Genomic DNA, 25,720 nt, shown 5'->3' on the forward strand with positions numbered 1-25,720 from the left:
AGTATAGTGTCTGAGTGGCAGTCCCTTCGGGACTGGGCGGCACAGAAATATTAAATAAATAAATAAATAAATAAATAATAAGTAAATAAATAAATAAACAAACAAACAAACAAATAAAAAACCCACCCTGTTTTGCCTCAGAGAATTTCAAAATAAAATACTGTACTGTGTGTCTATAACAGTGAGCTCATAATAGGGCAACTCTATCAATATCAAAATGCCACTTAAATAGTTGAGCTAGTTTCAAACTAGATTTTGATTTTCTTTCTCTCTTCCTTACTCCCATTCCTTTTCTTTCTCTTTTCCTTCCTCTCTTTTTTCTATCTGTTTCTCTCTCTTCCTCTCTCTCTCCTTCCCTCTCACTCTTTCCCTCTCGGCTTCTGGGCAGGTTTGGAAAACTCTGAGTTGATGATGATTTTTAAGTGAGCGATTGCTCACTGCTCAGCTTAGAGGGAACTATGCTCCAGACAGGACGTTATACGATCAAAGGGGGAGATTTACATTGCCTGAAGCAAGAACAGGACGAGACTGTGATTAAGGAGATTGGTTGTGATAAGGCAGAAGGCTTCAGAGAAATTAGGTGTGAGAAACATTTGCTCAAAGGAAAAGTTTCAAGGAAATTGGTTTGTGATATCTGGGGGAAAGGAAGGACTCAAAGATATGTCATGTTTGAAGTTATGTTATTGGATGTTTGTGTATCACTTGACATGTACGTGTAATTATCCCCATCTGCTTATGCTCCCAAATAAAAAGAGGTACACGGCTCCATACTGTGTCACTTCACCCAGAGAGAAAATGTGTCCAAGTCTTCTTTCTAGGATTCGCGTTCATGAGTGGTCCTACACAGCTGGGTTGCTCTTAGCCCCTCTGAAGACATTGTCTTCATCAGGGACTTTGCAGCATCCACAAATGTATCATTAATCCTAGGCAGTAGTGGGTTTCATTTACTTTTGCTACTGGTTTGGGAATGGGAATGCGCGGGCGCGCAGGTGCAACTTTGCGCCAGGAGTGAAATGCTCCCAGTTTGGAAAAATTGAAACATGAGAATTTGATTTAAACTTTGCAAGCCAGATGGCAAAGATGAGAAATAGTGGTAGCACTATATAATGATATAACACAAAATTTACTTATTGTTTAGATTTTAAACATACTATAGAACTTTATTTTAGGAAGTAGGTGACTCACTGCTCACAGTCACTCATGCCCTCATCACCTCGAGGTTCGACTACTGTAATGCTCTCTACATGGGGCTAACTTTGAAAAGTGTTTGGAAACTTCAGGTCGTGCAGAATGCAGCTGCGAGAGCAATCATGGGCTTCCCAAGATATGCCCTTGTTACACCAACACTTCGCAGTCTGCATTGGTTGCCGATCAATTTCCAGTCACAATTCAAAGTGTTGGTTATGACCTATAAAGCCCTTCATGGCATCGGACCAGAATATCTCCGGGACCGCCTTCTGCCGCACGAATCCCAGCAACCGGTTAGGTCCCACAGAGTTGGCCTTCTGCGGGTCCCATCGACTAAATAATGTTGTTTGGTGGGACCCAGGAGAAGAGCCTTCTCTGTGGCGGCCCCGACCCTCTGGAACCAGCTCCCCCCAGATATCAGAGTTGCCCCCACCCTCCTTGCCTTTCGCAAGCTCCTTAAAACCCACCTCTGTCGTCAGGCTTGGGGGAATTGAAATTTCCCTTCCCCCTAGGCTTATAGAATTTATACATGGTATGCTTGTATGTATGAGTGGTTCTTTAAATTGGGGTTTTTTAGATTATTTTTTAATATTAGATTTGTTTTCATTGTCTTTTCATTGTTGTTAGCCGCCCCGAGTCTTCGGAGAGGGGCGGCATACAAATCTAATAAATAAAATAAATAAAAATAAAAAAATAAAAAATAAATAAATAAATATTATGAATAGTTTCTTTTATTATATATATAGAGAGAATTTTAAATTAGCTATTTGATACAATATTAAAATTTAGATAAAAGAGATTTTATCATTCTTTGCATTGATGTAATGTGACCTTTTGTAGTAAGACGGTGAGGGAAAAATTTTTTTTAGATTTTTAAGAATTGATCATGTGTAATATTAATAGAAAATTTTAGACGAGGAGAGATAAGAGCCTCCATTGAGGGAGTAATAAGAAAAGAAAAATTTATATATGAATGATTTTAAGCATTCTTGTTGTGCTTATAACTATATATTGTTTTACTTTATGGTGGAGAAAAAAATAAAATCTTATTCCGGGGGAAAAAAAAGAAATGCCCCCAGTTTGCTCGTGCCTGTCAGTCATCAGAGAGCCGGTTGCGAAGGCATCATGAGGCTCTGCCCACCAACCCGGTCACTACCATTTGGGTTCTTTTACACTCTGTGCGTGCACAGAACATATTGCGCCTGCGCAGAGGGTAAAAGAATCCAATTGGTGGCATCTGGGTGAGTGGGCGGAGCCTCACACTTCCTTTGCGAATGGCTCTATGATGACTGACAGGCACAAGTGAACTGGGAACATCTCACCCTTGCTTTGCATGTGTGCAATGCTTCTGTGCATGCACAGATGTTTCTGCACATGCAGAGAGCATTTTTAATGATGTCTGGACAGATGGGTGGAGCCTCCCACTGCCGCCTGTTCATTTGAACCAGTACAAACCAATAGCAACCCATCACTGATCCCAGGTGACAATTCCAAGGCATGTGGTGCCAACTCAGGAAGCTCAAACTATTGATACAGTTCTACAGAGGAACCATTGAGTCTGTCATCTGCACCTCTATAATTGTCTGGTTTGGTTCTGCAACCCAACAAGACTGACACAGACTTCAGAGGAGAATCAGAACTGCAGAAAAAACAATTGCTGCCAACCTGCCTTCCATTGAGGACCTCTATACTGCACGAATCTAAAAGAGAGTTGTGAAAATATTTATTGACCCCTCGCATCCTGGATACAAGCTGTTTCAACTCCTACCCTCAAAATGTCGCTACAGAGCACTGGACACCAAGACAACTTGACACAAGAACAGCTTTTTCCCGAACGCCATCACTCTGCTAAACAAATAATTCCCTCAACACTATCCAGACTATTTACTATGTCTCCACTACTACGTCTACGGAGAGGGGCGGCATACAAATCTAATAAATAATAATAATAATAATAATAATGATAATGATAATAATAATAATAATAATAATAATAATAATAATAATAATAAACACCCCAGACATCTTGATTGTGGAGAAAAAGAAAGTATGGATCATCGACATCGCAATCCCAGGAGACAGCAGAATTGAGGAGAAGCAGCTAGAGAAATTAGTGAAATATGAAGATCTAAAAATCGAGCTGCAACGACTCTGGCGTAAGCCAGTGAAAGTGGTCTCAGTGGTACTTGGCACACTGGGTGCAGTACCAAAGGATCTCACATTTGAAAACCATTGGAATTGACAAAATCTCCAACTGTCAATTGCAAAATGCCGCTTTACTGGGATCGGCAAACATAGTTCGCCGCTACATAACGAAGTCCTAGGTGCTTGGGAAGTGCCCGACTGGTGATGAAATACGAAATCCAGCATAATGATCTCATTTGCTGTGTTGTACTGACATAATAATAATAATAATAATAATAATAATAATAATAATAATAATAATAATATTTTCCCCCACTTATGACTGTATGACTGTAACTTGTTGCTCGTATTCTTGCTTATTTGACCCCTATGACAATCATTAAGTGCTGTACCTCATGATTCTTGACAAATATATTATGTACACTGACAGCATCTGCACCAAAGACAAATTCCTTGTGTGTCCAATCACACTTGGCCAATAAAAAATTCTATTCTATTGATGAAAATCTGTCTACTGGCTATTTTTGTGCCTCTCCACAATATTTAGAATTGGGGAAGCCTCCTCCCTCAAATTGGTGCATTTCAGTTCCAAAGAGATAAACTTGCATGCATGCATGTCATAGAACCAGAGGGCTGAAAAGGACCTTGAAAAGTCTTCTAGCAAAGTTTAATTCTTCACATCAATTTCCTTCCGGAATTACGGTTTTCCATCACTGCTTAGCTCACCTTGGGATAGAGTACAGGGTGAAACTTCAATCCCGTGGCGTCATCGCAGAAGGCCTGTTTAGAAATGCAGCAAATGGTGAGAGAGAAATTAGGAGCTCAAAGACATAGCAGATTACAAACAGCCCTTTGGGGACGTCAAAGATAATACAAAATGAGCAAAATAACTTTCTTTGTTATATCACAAATGTGGAATACAGTGATCCCTCATTTTTCGTGGGGGATGCATTCCAAGACCACCTGTGAAAAACGAATTTCCATGAAGTAGAGGAAAGATATTTTTTAAGTGCTTAACAAGTATTTGGACTTTTAAAATCCACCAATAATAATAATAATAATAATAATAATAATAATAATAATTATTATTATTATTATTATTATTATTATTATTAATTAGATTTGTATGCCGCCCCTCTCCGAAGACTCGGGGCGACTCACAACAATAATAAAAACAATATTAAATCTAATATTAAAAACATATAAAACCCTATCATTATTTTAAAAAACCAAACAACACATTCATACCAAACATAAAACAAAGTATAAAAGAGCCTGGAAAGGTGTCTCAACTCCCCCATGCCTGGCGGTATAAGTGAGTCTTGAGTAGTTTACGAAAGACAGGGAGGGTGGGGGCAATTCTAATCTCTGGGGGGAGTTAGTTCCAGATTTCCTTTGCATTAAACAGTCATTCTATAATGTTTCTCAGATGGAACGACATGTGCTATCCTACCAGTTTCTTTAATAGAGTACAGTAGTACTGTAGAAGAATTTTATGAATTTTTAATGGATTTAAAATTTTCAATGGATTTAAGCCCCCTTTGAAAACCAGTGAAGTAGCGAATCCGCAAAAGATGAACTGCGAAGTAGAGAGGGATTACTGTATATCATGACATTGATTTAAACCAATTTCTCAAATAGTGGGGTGGCCCCCCCTGGGGGGGGTGTAGAATGATGCCAGGAGGGGTGTGGCCCTGGGGAACATGCTTTTTTTGGTGCAGGGAGTAGGGGGGATTTGCACCAAAGGGCTACCAAAATTTTTACTACCACACTGTGGGCATGGTTTATACAAGATGCCCTGCATTTTCTTTCAACATCTTTCAGTGCAAATTGGTGGTGGGGTATGTATGTTGTTAGGAGGTGGGTGCACCTTCACAGGGCACTGTTTTATGTTGTATGATGTGCAATCTGTGTGTGTAACATTTAAAATACCAATAAATATATATATATATAAAAAAAGAACTTTCAGTGCAAATTTAATGCTATGGGGCAGAGCTCCATTTTCGCTACCCCACTGCGTAACCCACCCCAGACATAGCACACAGTAGAACATATGAAGTACAGATAACAAACCTTAGAGACACCATGGAAAAATATTTAACAGGGATGAAAAGAAAGGAGGAGAGAGACGGAGATAATGAGACAAACGTAAGTCTCCTGAAAGCTAAGATAAGGAGATACGACGAAGTGTATGTAGCGCTTGGCTTCACTGCGACTACGGTGGGAGACGAAGAAAGATCAGTATGTTTACTGTGTCTAAAAATGTTGGCAGTGGACAGCATCAAGCCAAATAAATTAAGGCGTCACTTAAACACATTACACCTTGATCACGCTGATAAGCCGCTTGAGTTTTTCAGCGAACATATGCTGAATGTTGCAAATAATCACTCCGCGGAGAGTTCAGGGCGCGTGAAATGTTTACTTCTTCCAGGGGGGAGGGGTGTAACAGAAAATAATTGAGAAACACTGATTTAAGCCAATGAAGGAGTAGGTAGAGATCTGGGAGGCAGCTACTGTTCTTTAAATTCTCCAAAGCTAAATATTTTTAAATATATTGTTTTAAAGTTGTTGTGAGCCACCCCGAGTCTTCAGAGAGGGGCAGCATACAAATCTAATAAATTGAATTGAATTGAATTGGATGATAGTAACTTGCCCTATTGTTATTCTAGGCATAAGGCATGGCTACATTAGCCAGGAGGCCCCAATGCAATTGCAAAACAGTAGTTAGGCTGCCAAGGTACCAGATCTGTTGTAGGAAATGCCTGTGTGCACCACAAGGGGGTGATCTGGCTTCACGCCAGACAAGCAGCTCTTCCTGAAGTATCATCCAAGGCCCCTCCCATCCCGGAGCCACCTCGGCAACACATTGCAACCAGGAAGGTCCAGGGGACAGCAATCTGACTGCCTGCATTGAGCACCAGCTCGTTCCCCCATTGAAGTGGAACTTGCTTTATCTACTGACATAGAAACATAGATGACTGACGGCAGAAAAAGACCTCATGGTCCATCTAGTCTGCCCTTATACCATTTCCTGTATTTTATCTTAAGGTGGATATATGTTTATCCCAGGCATGTTTAAATTCAGATACTGTGGATTTACCAACCACGTCTGTGGGAAGTTTGTTCCAAGCATCTACTACTCTTTCAGTAAAATAATATTTTATCACGTTGCATCTGATCTTTCCCCCAACTAACCTCAGATCGTGCCCCCTTGTTCTTGTGTTCGCTTTCCTATTAAAAACACTTCCCTCCTGAACCTTATTTAACTCTTTAACATATTTAAATGTTTCGATCATGTCCCCCCTTTTCCTTCTGTCCTCCAGACTGTACAGATTGAGTTCATGAAGTCTTTCCTGATACGTTTTATGCTTAAGACCTTCCACCATTCTTGTAGCCCATCTTTGGACCCGTTCAATTTTGTCAATATCTTTTTGTAGGTGAGGTCTCCAGAACTGAACACAGTATTCCAAATGTGGTCTCACCAGTGCTCTATACAGTGGAATCACAATCTCCCTCTTCCTGCTTGTTATACCTCTAGCTATGCAGCCAAGCATCCTACTAGAATATAGAACATGCTTTGGAACTGTCAGATGGAAAGAAGTCAGGCTGAGGCAAGTGAAGGAGCTCACCCCGACAGGCAATGCTGGGACTTGAACCAATGGAGCAGAAATCATCTCTAGTGTTTTTAAGCCACTGAGCCACTTATAACATGCCCTAATCAATATGTTCTGGCTCCTTACTCTTGATATAATTTCTAGTTTCGCATTTTTACCCCACCACTATCCTCCACTCATCATCCTCTTTTAACAATCCCATAATCCCCTGCAGAGTGGAGTCTGCGAGAGCTATCATGGGTTTTCCCAGATATGCCCATGTCACACCAACACTCCGCAGTCTGCATTGGTTGCCGATCGGTTTCCGTTCACAATTCAAAGTGTTGGTTATGACCTATAAAGCCCTTCATGGCATCGGACCAGAATATCTCAGGGACCGCCTTCTGCCGCACGAATCCCAGTGACTGGTTCGGTCCCACAGAGTTGGCCTTCTCCGGGTCCCGTCGATTAAACAATGTCATCTGGTGGGACCCAGGGGAAGAGCCTTCTCTGTGGTGGCCCCGACCCTCTGGAACAAACTCCCCCCAGATATCAGAGTTGCCCCTACCCTCCTTGCCTTTCGTAAGCTCCTCAAAACCCAGCTCTGTCGGCAGGCATGGGGGAATTGAAATTTTCCCTTCCCCCTAGGCTTATAGAATTTATACATGGTATGTTTGTATATATGATTGGTTCTTTAAAATGGGATTTTTTAGATTATTTTTAACATTAGATTTGTTTACATTGTCTTTTTATTGTTGTTAGCCGCCCCGAGTCTGCGGAGAGGGGCGGCATACAAATCTGATTGATTGATTGATTGATTGATAGATAGATAGATAGATAGATAGATAGATAGATAGATAGATAGATAAATAAATAATTCTTTCTTGTGTATAAGTTTCACTGTGTTCAATAAATAATTGTTAAAGAAAAAAATGTGGTGCATTACTTTCTGGGCGACCCTCGCAGCTTCCATAACGATAAAACCCAGCCTCTAAAATCTCATCCTACCGATTATCTATAACCATGATCTTTATGGTTTATCAGTCCATGCCAACCCACCTTTGCGATCTGTGGGATGTTTGGCAGCTTGCTGAGTCCAGCTAAAGGGATTCTTTCATGTAATGTTTTTGCTTTGGACCTACGGGAGGCAAAAATAGAAAAAAGAGCGAATCAGACATAAGCAGCGATAATGTAGCAATATCTCTAGATTTCATTAAAAGGAAGGCTCCGTAGATTGTTTTTGAACATTTCCGAGAGGGTTTGTTTGGACATGGTTGTTACGGTTACCATCTCCAGTTTCCCCGTTTCCTTTGAAACATCAGTAATTTGTTGGGGGAATAAGAGGGTAAGACATTACGGAGAGAAGAAACAGCGTTATATATAATTGATATTTTCCAATATCTTTTCAAAGGGTTGTTTTCTTACAGGTTTCCTTGGGCTTTGCTGTAGGTCAAACAAACAATGTTCATTGCCAAACTCATTACCGACAGGCAGACTTAATTTTTAAAACCCCAAGAAACTCAGATCTATCATTAAACGGCTACAGAACATCCTGTTATCATCACTTTGTCTCTCTGTTATGTAGCAAAACGTTTGCACTCCATAGTTTAATGAAAAGAAGGATCCTGGGAGACAAGATAGCAGTGTTCCAGTATCTCAGGGGTTGCCACAAAGAAGAATGAATCAACTTATTCTCCAAAGTACCTGAGGGTAGGACAAGAAGCAATGGGTGGAAACTAAACAAGGAAAGCAGCAACTTAGAACTAAGGAGAAATTTCCTGAGAGTTGGAACAATGAATCAGTGGAACAGCTTGACTCCAGAAGTTGTGAATGCTTCAGTACTGTAAGTTTTTAAGAAGATGCTGGATAACCATTTGTCTGAACTGGTGCAGGGTTTTCTGCCTAACCAGGGGTTGGATTAGAAGATCTCCAACATCCCTTCCAACACCTATTCTATTCTATTCTGTCCTGTCCTGTCCTGTCCTGTCTGTCCTGTCCTGTCCTATCCTATCGGGAGTCACTGCTCACAGTCACTCATGCCCTCATCACCTCGAGGTTCGACTACTGTAACGCTCTCTACATGGGGCTTCCTTTGAAAAGTGTTCGGAAACTTCAGATCATGCAGAATGCAGCTGCGAGAGCAATCATGGGCTTCCCAAGGCATGCCCATGTTACATCAACATTCTGCAGTCTACATTGGTTGCCGATCAATTTCCGGTCACAATTCAAAGTGTTGGTTATGACCTATAAAGCCCTTCATGGCATCGGACCAGAATACCTCCGGGACCGCCTTCTGCCGCTCGAATCCCAGCGACCAGTTAGGTCCCACAGAGTTGGCCTTCTCCGGGTCCCGTCGACTAAACAATGTCGTTTGGTGGGACCCAGGAGAAGAGCTTTCTCTGTGGCGGCCCCGACCCTCTGGAACCAGCTCCCCCCGGAGATTAGAATTGCTCCCACCCTCCTTGCCTTTTGTAAAGTTCTTAAGACCCATCTCTGCCATCAGGCATGGGGGAACTGACACATCTCCCCCGGACTTATACTGTTTATACATGGTATGTTTGTGTTTATGTTTTCTTTTAATAATGGGGTTTTTAGCATTTTTTAAATTATTAGATTTGTTCTTACATTGTTCTTGTTATTGTTGTGAGCTGCCCCAAGTCTACAGAGAGGGGCGGCATACAAATCTAATAAATAATAATAATAATAATTCTATTCTATTCTACTATTCCTATTCTATTCTATTTCATTATAAAATGATCCACCCGGATGCCCTGTCCATCTTTTAATACACAGTATTTGTGCAATATCATCTCATGGTCAATCCAAATCAACCCCTTGGACAAGGCTAATGAGAATTGGCCCCAGTGGTTTGAATCAGTGAGAAGAAGCCATGGGTCAACCAACTGAGAGGGAGACGTTCACTTGGGTTCTGTGTTTCTCAACCTTGGCAACTGGAAGATGTATGGATGGGCAAACCAGACATTCAGAAAAACAGACTTCTGGATGGCCCGTTGTGCTGTTTTCAATATTCTGGAGCCTTCAGGAAAGCTTCCCTGAAGCCCCAGAGTGCAAAAAACAGTACAACAGGCAAACCGGAAGTCCATTTTTCTGAACTTCCGGTTTGCCCATTGGGCAGTTTTTCGTACTTTAGAGCTTCAGGGAAGCTTCCCAGAAGCCTCTGGAGGATGAAACAGCCTCCCCCAAGACCGAAAATCAGCTGGCTAGCATGCATATATGTGCTGGGGCTGACATATTATGTGCCCACATGATAAGGGCGGCATAGAAATCAAATAAATAGATAGACGATTGATAGAAAGATAGATAGATAGATAGAAAGATAGATAGATAGATAGATAGATAGATAGATAGATAGATAGATAGATAGATAGATAGACAGATAGATAGAAAGATAGATAGATAGGTAAAAATAAAATAATATCTTAATAATAAAATAAAAATAAAATAAATATGAATATAAAAATAAATAAATAATAATAAATAATAAATAGATAATAATAAATAATAAAATAATAAAATAATAATAAAAATAATAAAAAATATAATAAATAAAAAAAATAAAAAAAAAATAAAAAAATAAATAAAAATAAATAATAAATAATAAATAATAAAAAATAAAAAATAAAAAATAAAAAATAAAAAATAAAAAATAAATAATAAATAATAAATAATAAATAATAAATAATAAATAATAAATAATAAATAATAAAAAATAAATAATAAAAAATAAAAAATAAATAATAAATAATAAATAATAAATAATAAATAATAAATAATAAATAATAAATAATAAATAATAAATAATAAATAATAAATAATAAATAATAAATAATAAATAATAAATAATAAATAATAAATAATAAATAATAAATAATAAATAATAAATAATAAATAATAAATAATAAATAATAAATAATAAATAATAAATAATAAATAATAAATAATAAATAATAATAAATAATAAATAATAAATAATAAATAATAAATAATAAATAATAAATAATAAATAATAAATAATAAATAATAAATAATAAATAATAAATAATAAATAATAAATAATAAATAATAAATAATAAATAATAAATAATAAATAATAAACAAATAATAATAAACAAATAATAATAAACAATAAAAAATAAAAAATAAATTAATTAATTAAAATAAACTCTTATTTGTCTGTCCTTGTCTTACTAATGCATCAGACAGGTGCTTTTCTAACTGAGCTTATAAATGCCAGAGGTCAGATTGGGATCTTCTATATACAAGTCTATTGCTTGTCTTCGCTCAACCCAATAAACCACAAACCAGCTCCACCACATCTCAGCCAAGCGCACTGGGTAAACTCAGCCTGTGTGCTTATCATTTAACACATCATGCAAACACAGGACAATAGCTTAACTGAAGCATGTTTAAGTCAACCCTGAATCAATCAATCAATCAATCCAAATAGCGCTGGAAGGAACCTTGGAGACTTTTTAGTCCAACCCCCTGTTCAAGCAGGAGAAGCTTATAGGCTATAGCAGTCCAGTCTCTTCTTAAAGACTTCCAATGATGAAGCACCCACAACTTCTGGAAGCCAGCCGTTCCACTGGTTAATTGTCCTCATGGTTAGGAAGTTTCCAGTTTGCTTCTCTCATTGATTAGTTCCCATCCATTGTTTACTGTATATTATTGGGTAGAACTGAGTTAATTATATTATAATTATAATTATAAATTATAATTATATATTATATTATATATTATAATTATAAATTAATTCCTTCCTTCCTTCCCCCCTCCATTTCTTTCTCCCTCCTTCCTTCCTACCTTCCTTCCTCCCTCCCTCCATTTCTCCTTCCTTCCTTCCTTCCTTCCTTCCTCCCTCCATTTCTCCTTCCTTCCTCCCTTCCTCCCTCCATTTCTCCTTCCTTCTTTCCTTCCTTCCTTCCTTCCTTCCTCCCTCCATTTCTCCTTCCTTCTTTCCTTCCTTCCTTCCTCCATTTCTCCTTCCTTCCTCCCTCCCTCCCTCCATTTCTCCTCCTTTCTTTCCTTCCTCCATTTCTCCTTCCTTCCTCCCTTCCTCCCTTCCTCCCTCCATTTCTCCTTCCTTCCTCCCTCCATTTCTCCTTCCTTCTTTCTTTCCTTCTTCTCCACTTCTCTTTCCCTCTCTCTTTCCCTTTTCTTTCTTTCTCTCTCTCTCTCCGCCGCGAATGTGCAAAGAAGGTTAAGTCAACTTATGTGAAAGGTGGAGAGGGCGAGGTGAGTGCTCCGATGTAGGCAGTCAGCCAAGCAACAGGCACGACACGACCACCGCTTTTTCCCCTCGCAGGTGGCGAGGCCGTCCGACAATGCCACACGCGGTGTTTGGATTTTGCCTGGATTTTGGCAGGTGGTGAGGCCATCCAACTTGACCACATGGTGTTTAGAAATGCCGTGCAGTGTTTGGATTTTGCCTGTGTGTGCATGCGTATGCGTGCATATTGGACCGGCCTCCGTGGGCCAGTCACAGACTGCGGGCGGGCCGGATATGGCCAGTGGGCCGCCCTTGCCCAGGTCTGGTGTGGAGCCTGGGTCTCGAACCCAGTTTGCCAGCTTTCCAGCTGACAATCTCAGCTTCTTTAACCCCTGAGCCATGATGCCCCTTCTTTAAAAAATGCTGATGTAAAAAACGCTGCCATAGACATGAACAGAACTTTCACAAAAAATCAGGGCGTTTTCATTTTCTGTGCATGCTTCTGCATTCCTTTGCCCCCTTTTCCTTACCTGAGAATAATCCGTAGATATTCAATTCCATCTGCCTCTTCACATTTAATGGAAAGGATCAAATTTCCCAGGCTGCTGGCCGTGCAGTAAAAATTTAAATGATCCTAAAGATAGAAAGAATGGGTTAAGAGTATCCGGGAAACAAATGAACAAACCCAAAGCAGTAGTGGCTTCTAAAGCCTGTCGCTACCTTTTTACTTCTGAGCATGTGCAGGCAAATGTTCTGGGTGGGTGGGCGGAGCCTCCCGATGTCGCTACCAGTTCAGCCGAAATGGGAAAAACCACCCAGAGGTGGGTTTCTCTTGGTTTGGACCAGTATGTTTGTTTGGTTTTATAATAAGGGGTTTTTTAGTTGTGTAGTATTGGATTGTTACATGCTGTTTTTTATCACTGTTGTTAGCCACCCCGAGTCTGCGGAGAGGGGCGGCATACAATTTCATTTATTTCATTTCATTTCATTTTATTGGATTTGTATGCCGCCCCTCTCCGTAGACTCGGGGCGGCTAACAACAGTAATAAAAACAACGTGCGACAATCCAATACAAATCCAATAAATAAAAAATAAATAAAAATAGTTCAACCGAATCAAGAGTGAACTGATGCTGATGTCACGATGATATCATGGAACCAGTTTGGTTGGTGCCAGTCTGTTGGCACTGCCATCTTTGTTTTAAAAAAAATTCAGATTTATTTTTTTTTAGATTTTTTTGCTGGAGAGGGATTTTTTTCCAGGTTTTTTTTCTTCTTCTGCACATGTGCAGAAAACAAGTTTCCGGCACTGTGCATGCAGTTGCCATCTTGTTTTTTGGCTTTTTCTCCACAGCTGTTTGGGGGTTGAGGGGGTGTAATTTAGAGGGGGGATTTTGTTCCCTTCTGCACATGCACAGAAGCCGGGTTTCCAGCACTGCGCATGTGGTCACCATCTTGATTTTGGCACACATGTGCAATACAGAAAAATCCAAAACAACCCCCCCCCCCAAAAAATCCAAAAACAAGATGGCAATGCATGCACAGTGCCAGAAGCCCATCTTCTATACATGCTCAGAAGAAACCCCCCCCCCCAATTTTTTTTAAAAAGATGGCGGCATCCATGGATCAGCATCAACTGAACTGGTTCCATGATATCATCACGACATCACCAGCAGGTCACTACCGGTTCCGGTGAACCGGTCTGGACGAGGAGGAAGCCATCTGTGGTTTGAATCTTTTGTTTCTTGTCCTGTCTTCAGGTTCTTTTATCCTTCCTTCCTTCCATCCTTCCATCCTTCCCTCCTTCCCCCCTTCCCTCCCTCCATCCTTCCTTCCTTCCATCCTTCCTTCCTTCCATCCTTCCATCCTTCCTTCCATCCTTCCTTCCTTCCTTCCTTCCATCCTTCCTTCCTTCCTTCCATCCTTCCTTCCATCTTTCCATCCATCCTTCCATCCTTCCTTCCTTCCATCCTTCCTTCCTTCCATCCTTCTTTCCTTCCATCCATCCATCCTTCCTTCCTTCCATCCTTCTTTTCATCCATCCTTCCATCCTTCCTTCCTTCCATCCTTCCATCCTTCCTTCCTTCCATCCTTCTTTCCATCCTTCCTTCCTTCCATCCTTCCTTCCTTCCTTCCTTCCATCCATCCATCCTTCCTTCCTTCCTTTCTTCCTTCCTTCTCTCCTCACTCTATCCTACTTCCATTCTACCTCTTTCCCCTTTTTCTTTCCTTCCCCATTTTTTCTTTTTTCTTCTTCACATATGCTCGCTTTTTTTCTCTCTCTGCTCCCTGACATCAACCTAGATACATTTTCTTCCGTTCCCTTTCAATTTTGAAAGATTTCGGGTGCTCTTCAGAACATCGGCTTTTCAGCGATTTCCGGCAGACAGAAATGGGGCCAGAGATGTACCCTATTTTTTTCCTGTAATAGCTGCAGTGCTGAATTTTATGGACCTCATCAGCACTATCAGAAATAGATCTATGCTAGGCTCCCTTCCTTTCCACTTATCAGCAAAAATATGTAACCATGTAAAATTATAGTTGTCGACTATAAAAAATTGTATCTGCTTTGGAACGGACCCTATGTGGGGCCAAGGCAAAAGGAAAGCAAAGTTGTTTCCTCCATATTTGGGGATACCCGGGTGATTTTGGCAGAAAATCCACCATATGGTTTTCTTTCTTTCTTTCTTTCTTTCTTTCTTTCTTTCCTTCCTTCCTTCCTTCTTTCCTTCCTTCCTTCCTTCTTTCTTTCCTTTCTTTCTTTCCTTCCTTCCTTCCTTCATTCTTTCCTTCCTTCCTTCTTTCTTTCCTTCCTTCCTTCCTTCTTTCCTTCCTTCCTTCCTTCTTTCTTTCTTTCTTTCCTTTCTTTCTTTCCTTCCTTCTTTCTTTCCTTCCTTCCTTCTTTCCTTCCTTCCTTCCTTCTTTCCTTTCCTTTCCTTCCTTCCTTCCTTCTTTCTTTCCTTTCTTTCCTTTCTTTCTTTCTTTCTTTCCTTCTTTCCTTCCTTCCTTCTTTCCTTCCTTCCTTCCTTCCTTCCTTCTTTCCTTTCCTTTCCTTCCTTCCTTCCTTCCTTCCTTCCTTTCTTTCTTTCTTTCTTTCTTTCTTTCTTATTTATTTCTTTGAATTTGTATGCCACCCATTTCCGAGGACTCTTCCCAGGTAAAAGCTGATTAGGAGGCAAGCCTGTAGTTCAAAGGTCAATATCCTGCCTTGCATGCAGCAGGCTATAGGTTCAAATCCTAGTAAGGATATGTCTGGCTGATACCATAACAAGGTGGAAATAGATCTATGCTCAGCCTTCCATCCTTCCAAGGTGGGTAAAATAAGGACCCAGATTGTTGGGGGCAATATGCTGACTCTGTAAACCACTTAGAGAGGGCTATAAAGCACTGTGAAGTGGTATATAAGTCTAAAATGGTATTGCTATTACTAGAAGTTTTGGAGTCTTCTGTCGCTGCTACCGGTTCAGGGATCCAGACCTTACAACCCACCACTGCCCTACTCCCACGTGTTTCTCTCCCCATCCCCACCTCAAATTTCCTTTCATTAATGCTCTTTCTATTTCTCCCCTCCTTCTAGTTATGCACTTTGAATAACAATGCATTTAATTTGTTTCCTATCTGAGAAACAAAATGTTTCTAAGAAAACAACTTAACTCAGAAAGCACTGCAGCTCCACAATTCAACCCTCTCGCTATTGTCTTCTCTAGGTATGTACTAATGTGAATCTTCCCACATTGACGTTGAATGGGTGACCCTGAATAATTTTTTAATGGGTGACCCTGAATTTGGATACTATGAGAGTGAGTGGGTGGATTACTCCCATACAAATCTAATAAACTATAACTATAGCTACTCTCTACAGTAGCTACAGTTTCCAGACTGAGCAGAGTTTTACATAATTCGTTCAGATCTTGCCCTAAACGGAAAAATCCCAGAGGCCACAAGTCTTTCCTTGTGGATAAGGAGTCCCTGCAGTATTTTTCTCCACCAGTCATTGCATCTCCATAGAAGCATCTTCATTTCAAAGCCATTGAGCTATCCCTGTCCGAAGACATTTCCATGGTCATATGACCAGCATGATGCCATGGAGTACTGTTACCAGCCATGGGCTCCTGCCCCCATGTGGGGGGGATGCTGTCTGGCCAATGGAAATGGCCCAGAAATGGCACATCAATAGATTTTGGCACAGGAACAGCATGACAGAGGGATTCCCGGCCCAAAATTTGCCGTGGTTTTGCTTCCGCGTATGTGCAGAAGCAAAAATAGCAGTGAAAATAGCTGAAATCTCGCTTGCTCTCGCAAGATTTCAGCTATTTTCACCATTTTTTTTCCTTCTGTGCATACACGGTGTTGTGGTTAGCTCTGGCCCAGCTCCTGCCCCAAGGACTGTGGATGTGGGGGAGACATCCACATGCTGCAGGCCTGTTTTGCCCGCGGTGGAATCTGATGATGAAGGCTCCTCTGACCAAGAAGACATGAGTGACAGGGAGGAGGAGAGTGGGGCAGACAGCTCAGAAGGAGATCAATTATCTAGCTCCTCCTTGGATTCAGAACAAGAGTTAATGATACAGCCACGCATGCGGAGAGCGATGCATAGGCAACAACAACTGAGAGATTATTATCAAAGAAAATGAGGCCACCTGTGGTTGGGTGGGGCTGTGGTAATTAGTGAGGCTGCTATAAACAGCAGCCTTTGGGTTTGGCCACTGTGGAGGATTATCTGATCGTTGTGTTTCGTGACTGCTTTACTGACTTTGACTTTTTGTATGCTGATTTTTCCCCGCTTTGAAACTAAACCAGAGCAAAGTGTGTGTCACTTTGTGAAAGAAGAAGGACTGTGAATTGCCTCACAGCTGCAAACTAAGTATCACAGAACTGATAAGGGACTTGTACAAATTACCAGTTTGTTTGGAGACCAGTGCTCTTGGCTATACCAAAAGAGGGCTTGGTTTAATGCTGTTCTGTTCGGGTCTGTGAGACCCGAAATCAAGGTTTGAGACCCTGTAAAAAATTTTCCCTGCATATCTGAAACTTGAAATTTCATGACTTTTCATCATTTCAGGGGTTCTCTCTATGAGAATTTTTTTTGGGGGGTGGGAGGTTTCTTTCTTGCTGAAAAAAAAAACCCTCCCTAATGTTATGTTCCTGGGTCACCCTGACCCGGACCGAAAACTCTTCATTTGCAGTGCTTATGTTTGGTCTTTTTGAAAGCTTTTTTCACTTGGAAAGTAGTCTGAACATTTCTTCACACAATGGAATGAAAATTGAACTGAAAAAATTAATCCTTATTGGTTTATTTTGCCCATAAATGTGCCTCCCCCCCCCCGTTTTTGTGAAAGTTTTTTCAATTTATGGATAGTTTTGCTTGCAAAATGCAGTCTATTTTACTGGAGTTGGTGTGGGAATGGTACCTTGAACATTTCTGAATATAAGAAAAATATAAAGGAACTGAAAAAAATGATTCTTACTGGTTTTTTAACATCAGAAATAAGGCCTCCCTCCCCCCCTCGGCTGCTTGCAACCATTTTCACTTTATATTTACGCAGGCTTCAAATCCAAAATATTTTTAATATCTTAGGCATTCATTTACTCAATTTAACAATGCTGATCATCAAAAAAATATTTGTGGGGGTGGGGAAAATTTTTTTTTTCTGGGCAAAAAAAAAGTCACGTTTAGTCTGTTCGGGTCATATAGACCCGGACCAAAATGATTTTTTTTAGGTACTTGAATTTGGTATTTTTGAAAACTTTTTCAACTGGAAAACTAGTTTGAACATTTATGAACATAATGATATGAAAATTGAACTGGAAAAATTGAGACTTATATTTTTATTTTGATCAAAAAGCCCCTCCCCCATCCTTTCTGAATTTCGTGTCAATTTCTATTTTTTAAGGCTACAAATCCCTAAGGAATTTTCCCCCAAAAGGTTTGATATACTAAATTGAACATTTCTGAATATAAGAAAAATATAAATGAACTGAAAAAAATGGTTCTTATTGGTTTATTTTTGCCACAAAAGGGACACCCCCCCCCCGGCCTTGCTGTGTGCCATTATTGTCACTTTTCATACATATTTGTCTAGAAATATTTGGAATATCCTTTTGAAAATCAACCACATTGTAGCCAGATAACTAATTTTATGAAAGAAATCCATTTTACTAAAAAAAAGTATGTAAATTTGAAATTAACAGCATAAATTTTATATAAATTGAAATAACTTTATATGCAAAATAAACCAATATGCATCAATTTTTCCACTTCAATTTTCATATCATTATGTTCAGAAATGTTCAAGCTACAAATCCCACACCAACTTTAGCAAAATTGAATGTATTCTGCTAGCAAAACTATCCATAAAGTGAAGACTATGTCACAGAAACGGGGGGGGCACATTTATGTGCAAAATAAACCAATAAGGATTAATTTTCTCAGTTCAATTTTCATATCATTGTGTGCAGAAATGTTCAAGCTACCAATCCCACACCAACTTTAGTAAAATAGAATGGATTTTGCAAGCAAAACTATCCATAAATTGAAAAAACTTTCACAAAAACAGGGGGGGAGGCACATTTATGTGCAAAATAAACCAATAAGGATTAATTTTTTCAGTTCAATTTTCATTCCATTGTGTGCAGAAATGTTCAAACATGTTTCCAGGTGAAAAAAAGCTTTCAAAAAGACCAAACATAAGCACTGCAAATGAAGAGTTTTCGGTCCGGGTCAGGGTGACCCGGGAACATAACATTAGGAACTTTTTTCGAACAGAACAGAAGGGTTAAGTGAATTTTCATTATAAAGAACATTGTTTTGAATTTTCAAATGTGTGTGTCTGAAATTTGTACCTGTCAATTTTTGGAAGGAGTGTACCAGAGAGCCCGACAGAACACACTGAAGCAAAAATATAGTCGAAAATAGCTTAAATCTTGTGAGATTTGCCTTGTTGCGCATGCACAGAAGCCAAATCTCGCGTGGGGTGCATGCACACATGTTAGAGTGCACGCCCGCGCCAGCCACTACGGTCCATCCAGTGAGCACAGTAAGTGGCTGCCCAATACTGAATGTTACCTTCCCACCACAGTGGCACCTATTTATCTACTCACATTTGCATGCTCTCAAATTGCTAGGTTGGCAGGGGCAGAGGTGAGGATGGAAGCTCTTCCCGTCTCGTGACCCTTGAGTCTTGAACCTGGGCTGCCGATTTTCCAGTCAACAAACTGAGCATCATAACTGCTGAGACGCCATGCTGCCTCTTGCTAGTCTATTCCTCCACTAACTGTCTCTATTCTGTCTTTCCAATATACACTTAATGTACAGGGACCAGAACTGTGTACAAATCAATGATGGGTTCCTATCATAGGAACATAGAAACATAGAAGACTGATGGCAGAAAAAGACCTCATGGTCCATCTAGTCTGCCCTTATACTATTTTCTGTATTTTATCTTACAATGGATATATGTTTATCCCAGGCATGTTTAAATTCAGTTACTGTGGATTTACCAACCACGTCTGCTGGAAGTTTGTTCCAAGGATCTACTACTCTTTCAGTAAAATAATATTTTCTCACGTTGCTTTTGATCTTTCCCCTAACTAACTTCAGATTGTTTCCCCTTGTTCTTGTGTTCACTTTCCTATTAAAAACACTTCCCTCCTGGACCTTATTTAACCCTTTGACATATTTAAATGTTTCGATCATGTCCCCCCTTTCCCTTCTGTCCTCCAGACTATACAAATTGAGTTCATTAAGTCTTTCCTGATACGTTTTATGCTTAAGACCTTCCACCATTCTTGTAGCCCGTCTTTGGACCCGTTCAATTTTGTCAATATCTTTTTGTAGGTGAGGTCTCCAGAACTGGACACAGTATTCCAAATGTGGTCTCACCAGCGCTCTATATAACTGGATCACAATCTCCCTCTTCCTGCTTGTTATACCTCTAGCTATGCATCCGAGCATCCTACTTGCTTTCCCTACCGCCTGACTGCACTGTTCACCCATTTTGAGACTGTCAGAAATCACTACCCCTAAATCCTTCTCTTCTGAAGTTTTTGCTAACACAGAACTGCCAATACAATACTCAGATTGAGGATTCCTTTTCCCCAAGTGCATTATATATCAGTGCAGTCCGGTGCACTGCTCCAGTAGCGGCTTGTTGATTGCATAATTCTGGCGCAACGGATCCAGACTGTCTTCGCTGTGCGTGCCGCCACTTTTTAAAATAATTTTCTGTGATTTTCAGCTCTCTCAGCATACACAGAAGGAAAATTGTCCCTCTGCGCATATCCAGAAGCAAAATTGCTGTGTGAATGTCTAGAATCTTACATATATTTGAAGGAATATAACTGCAATGCTGTTACAAACATCCGCAAATGATACCGTAGATGCAAACATTCCCTGGCACACAAATGCCTTTAAGTTCTGTTGTAACCATGTGTGTAATGGAGCACGTGCCTCCTTTCCCACTAACCTTTCCTAAGAAATGTTTCCGATATGCCTTGGCTTCACCTTTGCACTCCAATTTGTAGCCGTAAGTGCTGGGGCTGAGCGGTTCCTCCTCTTCGTCACAGATGCTGCTTTCGGACGAAGTGGGGGTGCTGACGTTCTCGGGGTCTTCGATCCAGTAGCCCCCGAATTGAGGCAGGATGATTAAGGGGTAGGGACTTCCTTTTTCTAAAAACTGTTTGGAGGGAGGGGAAAGGAATGGTTATCAGGTGCCACTTTGGGAGAATGTCTTAGCTCCATGATGGGGAATTCAATTCAATTCAATTCAATTTATTACATTTGTATGCCGCCCCTCTCCGAAGACTCGGGGCGGCTCACAACAATAATAAAAACAATATTCCAGCGAAAACAAATCTAATATTAAAAAGCACATAAAACCCTATCATATTTAAAAAAGCAAACAACACATACATACCCAAACATAAATATTAAAAAAAAGCCTGGGGGAAAGGTGTCTCAACTCCCTCATGCCTGTGACATGCCATATTGGAGGGCACACCAGACTTTGCTATGTTTCAACTCCAGCGCACATGCACATGCAGGCCAGCTAATTTTCATCCTTGCGAAAGGCCGTTTTGTCCTCTGGATGATTCAGGGAAGCTTCCCGGAAGCCCCAGAAGAAGAAAAAAAAATCACCCAAGGGACAAACCAGAAGTGCAGAAAAACCTATTTCTGGTTTGCCCATTTGGGCATTTCTTTTCACCTACCAGCAGGGGTGAGTTCATACCAGTGTGGTTCGGAGTGCAGCCCCGATAGGTACACAATGATGCAATTTTTGGCGATTTTTTTCCTGGTGTCTCCCGAGAAGGAGTTTCTCAGCTGATCTTAGAAACATAGAAACATAGAAGTCTGACGGCAGAAAAAGACCTCATGGTCCATCTAGTCTGCCCTTACACTATTTCCTGTATTTTATCTTACAATGGATATATGTTTATCCCAGGCATGTTTAAATTCAGTTACTGTGGATTTACCAACCTGTATTTTATCTTACAATAGATATATGTTTATCCCAGGCATGTTTAAATTCAGTTACTGTGGAGTTACCAACCACGTCTGCTGGAAGTTTGTTCCAAGGATCTACTACTCTTTCAGTAAAATAATATTTCGTCACGTTGCTTTTGATCTTTCCTCCAACTAACTTCAGATTGTTTCCCCTTGTTCCTGTGTTCACTTTCCTATTAAAAACACTTCCCTCCTGGACCTTATTTAACCCTTTAACATATTTAAATGTTTCGATCATGTCCCCCCTTTTCCTTCTGTCCTCCAGACTATACAGATTGAGTTCGTTAAGTCTTTCCTGATACGTTTTATGCTTAAGACCTTCCACCATTCTTGTAGCCCATCTTTGGACCCGTTCAATTTTGTCAAAATTGTAGGTGAGGTCTCCAGAACTGAACACAGTATTCCAAATGTGGTCTCACCAGCACTCCATATAGCTCCATCTTCGGACAAAGATATTAAGATGAGAGTGGGCCAGAAAGGCTTCTCCTGGCATGGTGACGCCGGGGGGAAAAAATCGCCAAATTTGCATTAGCGGGTTCCTATTGGTGCGGCATTCCGCACCACACTGGTTTGAACCCACCCCTGTCTACCAGGCTTCTGAAAGTCCTGTGTTCATGCACAGGGGGCAACATGGAGGGGTGCACATGTGTGGGGGGGCAGGGAAGGGGTGCTAGCACACCCACACCCTTTTGGCATGCGAATCTAAAAAGGTTCACCATCACTGTCTTAGCTTGTCATAGCTTCTGCCGCACGAATCCCAGCGACCTGTTAGGTCCCACAGAGTTGGTCTTCTCCGTGTCCCGTCGACTAAACAGTGCCATCTGGCGAGACCCAGAAGAAGCGCCTTCTCTGTGGTGGCTCCGACTCTCTGGAATCAGCTCCCTCCAGAGATCAGGACTGCCTCCACCCTCCTTGCCTTTCGTAAACTCCTCAAAACCCACCTCTGTCGTCAAGTGTGGGGGAATTGAGACATCTCCCCTTGCCTATGTAGTATTTGTGTATGATAGGATTGTATGTATATTTTTATATACAGTGATACCTTGTCTTACAAACTTAATTGGTTCTGGGACGAGGTTCTTAAGGTGAAAAGTTTGTAAGATGAAAAGTTTGTAAGACGAAACAATGTTGTCCATAGGAATCAATGGAAAAGCAATTAATGTGTGCAAGCCCAAAATTCACCCCTTTTGCCAGCCGAAGCACCCATTTTTACTCTGCTGGGATTCCCCTGAGACTCCCCTCCATGAGAAACCCCACCTCCGTACTTCTGTGTTTTTGTGATGCTGCAATTTCACTGAGGCTCCCCTCGCTGGGAAACCCCACCTCTGGACTTCCATTGCCAGCGAAGCGCCTGGTTTTGCGCTGCTGGTATTCCCCTGCAACATCACAAAAACACAGAAGTACAGAGGTGGTGTTTCCCATGGACGGGAGCTCAGGGGAATCCCAGCACTGCAAAAATGGGTGCTTTGCTGGCAATGGAAGTCCGGAGGCGGTGCATCACAGTGGTGGCGGTGGGTTTGTAAGGTGAAAATAGTTTGTAAGAATAGGCAAAAAAAATCTTAAACCCTGTGTTTGCATCTCGAAAAATTTGTATGACAAGGCGTTTGTAAGACGAGGTATCACTGTATTGGGATTCCTTGTTTTTAGATTTTTAAATGCACTATTGTTATTTCTTAGATTTTAATTATTAGATTTGTTATTATGTATTGCCTTTATCACTGTTGTGAGCCGCCCCGAGTCTACAGAGAGGGGCGGCATACAAGTCTAACAATCTAATAAACCATAACTATAGCTGTCCTTGGCCTGAAGCATGAGACCATGAACAAGACATTATGAGATGTAAACAGGGGTGGACGAAAACCCCAATGCATCCAATTTGCACTGAAAAATGTTGAAAGAAAATGCATAAGCCACAACCACAGTGTGGTAGTGAAAACTTTGGTAGACCTTTACTGGATATAAATATTGATTCCATAAATCAGGGCTTCTCAACCATGGCAACTTTCAGCTGTGTGGACTTCAATTCCCAGACTTTAGCTTAGCTGGCTGGGGAATTCTGGGAGTTGAAGTCCAGCTATCTGAAAATGGCCAAGGTTGAGAAACACTCCAGTAAATATTTCAAGGCAGATTCAATTCTCAGGCTTGTGTGTAAATATGGAGCCAGAATAAAAATTTTCAATTCCTTTCCTGGGCCTTATTGTGGCACAGATGTTTAACTTCCCCAGGCCTATACTGTTTATGTATGCTATGCTGTGTGTATGTTTTCTTAAATTATGGGTTTTTAGTTTTAATTATTAGATTTGTATTGTACATTGTTTTTCTATTACTGTTGTGAGCCGCACCGAGTCTACGGAGAGGGGCGGCATACAAATTTAATAAATAAATAAATTTAATAAATAAATTCCAACCCATTCTAGAAGAAATCACATTAAAATGCTACCTGATGCTTTTTACACGCCCAACCCTACCTGGTAACACAAAAAGCAATCACTCAAATGTCACCCAACTCTATGTTGCAATCACATTCTCAAAATGTGAACCAAAACATTTAACAAAAGACTTCCGAGTGTGAAGTCAAGCTTGGAGAAAAGGCAGGGCTAGATATAAATCTCCAGCGTTCATCAGTTTCCAGTCTCTGGATCGATGAATTAAAACTGTTTGTGTATGTGCAGACTGTGAAGATATTTATTCTGGATATCCTCAACCTGGTGCCAACCACATATTTTATTTGCTTGTACCTCTTTGATTATTGGAAGTCACCGTGAGAACACATTGAAACACTTATAGAGGGTGGGGTGTTGATTGTCTTAGAATCCAATCTGAGGTTGTCACTGGGAAAAAAGATTTATTCTTTCAAACTTTAGGACTCATGGTGGAGCCCATCATGAGGTAACTCCTCTTTCTCCAGAATATGTACACTCAGCTGTTCTACTCGTCATATTTGAACAGATTAACAGAGTTGGACAGGACCTTGTAGGCCATCTAGTCCAATCCTCACTCAATAATAATAATAATAATAATAATAATAATAATAATAATAATAGTGGTGGTGGTGCTGGAAGGGACCTTGTAGGTCCTCTAGTCCAACGCTTGCCTAATAATAATAATGATAATAATAATGATAATAATAATGATGATAATAATAATAATAATAATAATAATAATAATAATAATAATAATAGTGGTGGTGAAAGAGACCTTGTAGGTCATCTAGTCCAACGCTTGCCTAATAATAATAATAATAATAATAATAATAATAATGATGATGATAATGATGATAATGATGATAATGATGATAATGATGATAATGATGATAATGATGATAATGATGATAATGATGATAATGATGATAATGATGATAATGATGATAATGATGATAATGATGATAATGATGATAATGATGATAATGATGATAATGATGATAATGATGATAATGATGATAATGATGATAATGATGATGATGACGATGGTGTTAGTGGTGGTGGTGATGGTGGCGGTGGTGGAAGGGACCTTGGAAGTCTTCTAGTCCAAACCCCTGCTTGGCAGGAAACCCTACACTGCTTCAGACAGAAGGTTATCCAACATCATCTTAAAAACTTTCAGTGTTGGAGCATTCACAACTTCTGAAAGGCAAGTTGTTCCACAGATTAATTGTTCTAACTTTCAGAAAATTTCTCCTTAGTTCTAGGCTGCTTCTCTCCTTGTTTAGTTTCCACCCATTGATTCTTTACTGTGGAGAATCACTCTCAACTCTGACCCAGAACTCTCTTTGTGGTCCCGTTCAATAAACCGTCTTTACAATAAGCCTTCATCTTTCCAATGTCTTTCTCCCAACTTGGAAATGAACCAGACTGATTTTCCTTCCAATTGCGTCTTCCAATTTATTCAAAACTTAGTTGTATGTATTCTGGCAGAGCATCAGAAGCTGGGGGGTGAGGTGGGATTTAAAAAAAAAGAAAAGGCAAGAGCAGCACCAAATGTGTGGCTGAAGCCCCTTCCTTTTGTCTCATTAAAAAAAGCAGCACACGTAGAAAATTTGCAGCTTTTCAATCACAAGTAGTGATGG

General features: G+C 40.2%; 1 protein-coding gene across 1 annotated transcript in view; it reads right to left on the bottom strand.

The window, feature by feature from the left end:
• RAP1GAP2 (RAP1 GTPase activating protein 2) overlaps positions 1-25,720 on the bottom strand; it is a 263,765-nt gene that overhangs the window by 55,220 nt on the left and 182,825 nt on the right. Inside the window, exons 6-9 of the mRNA XM_070735240.1 lie at positions 20,621-20,830; positions 12,687-12,790; positions 7,986-8,064; positions 4,060-4,113 (exon numbers count right to left, since the gene is read on the bottom strand). Of these exons, the coding sequence (XP_070591341.1) occupies positions 4,060-4,113; positions 7,986-8,064; positions 12,687-12,790; positions 20,621-20,830 (447 nt within the window). The remainder of the gene's footprint in view (positions 1-4,059; positions 4,114-7,985; positions 8,065-12,686; positions 12,791-20,620; positions 20,831-25,720) is intronic.

The sequence above is a fragment of the Erythrolamprus reginae genome, chromosome 1, assembly GCF_031021105.1.
Source record: "Erythrolamprus reginae isolate rEryReg1 chromosome 1, rEryReg1.hap1, whole genome shotgun sequence".
Lineage (NCBI taxonomy): Eukaryota > Metazoa > Chordata > Lepidosauria > Squamata > Dipsadidae > Erythrolamprus > Erythrolamprus reginae.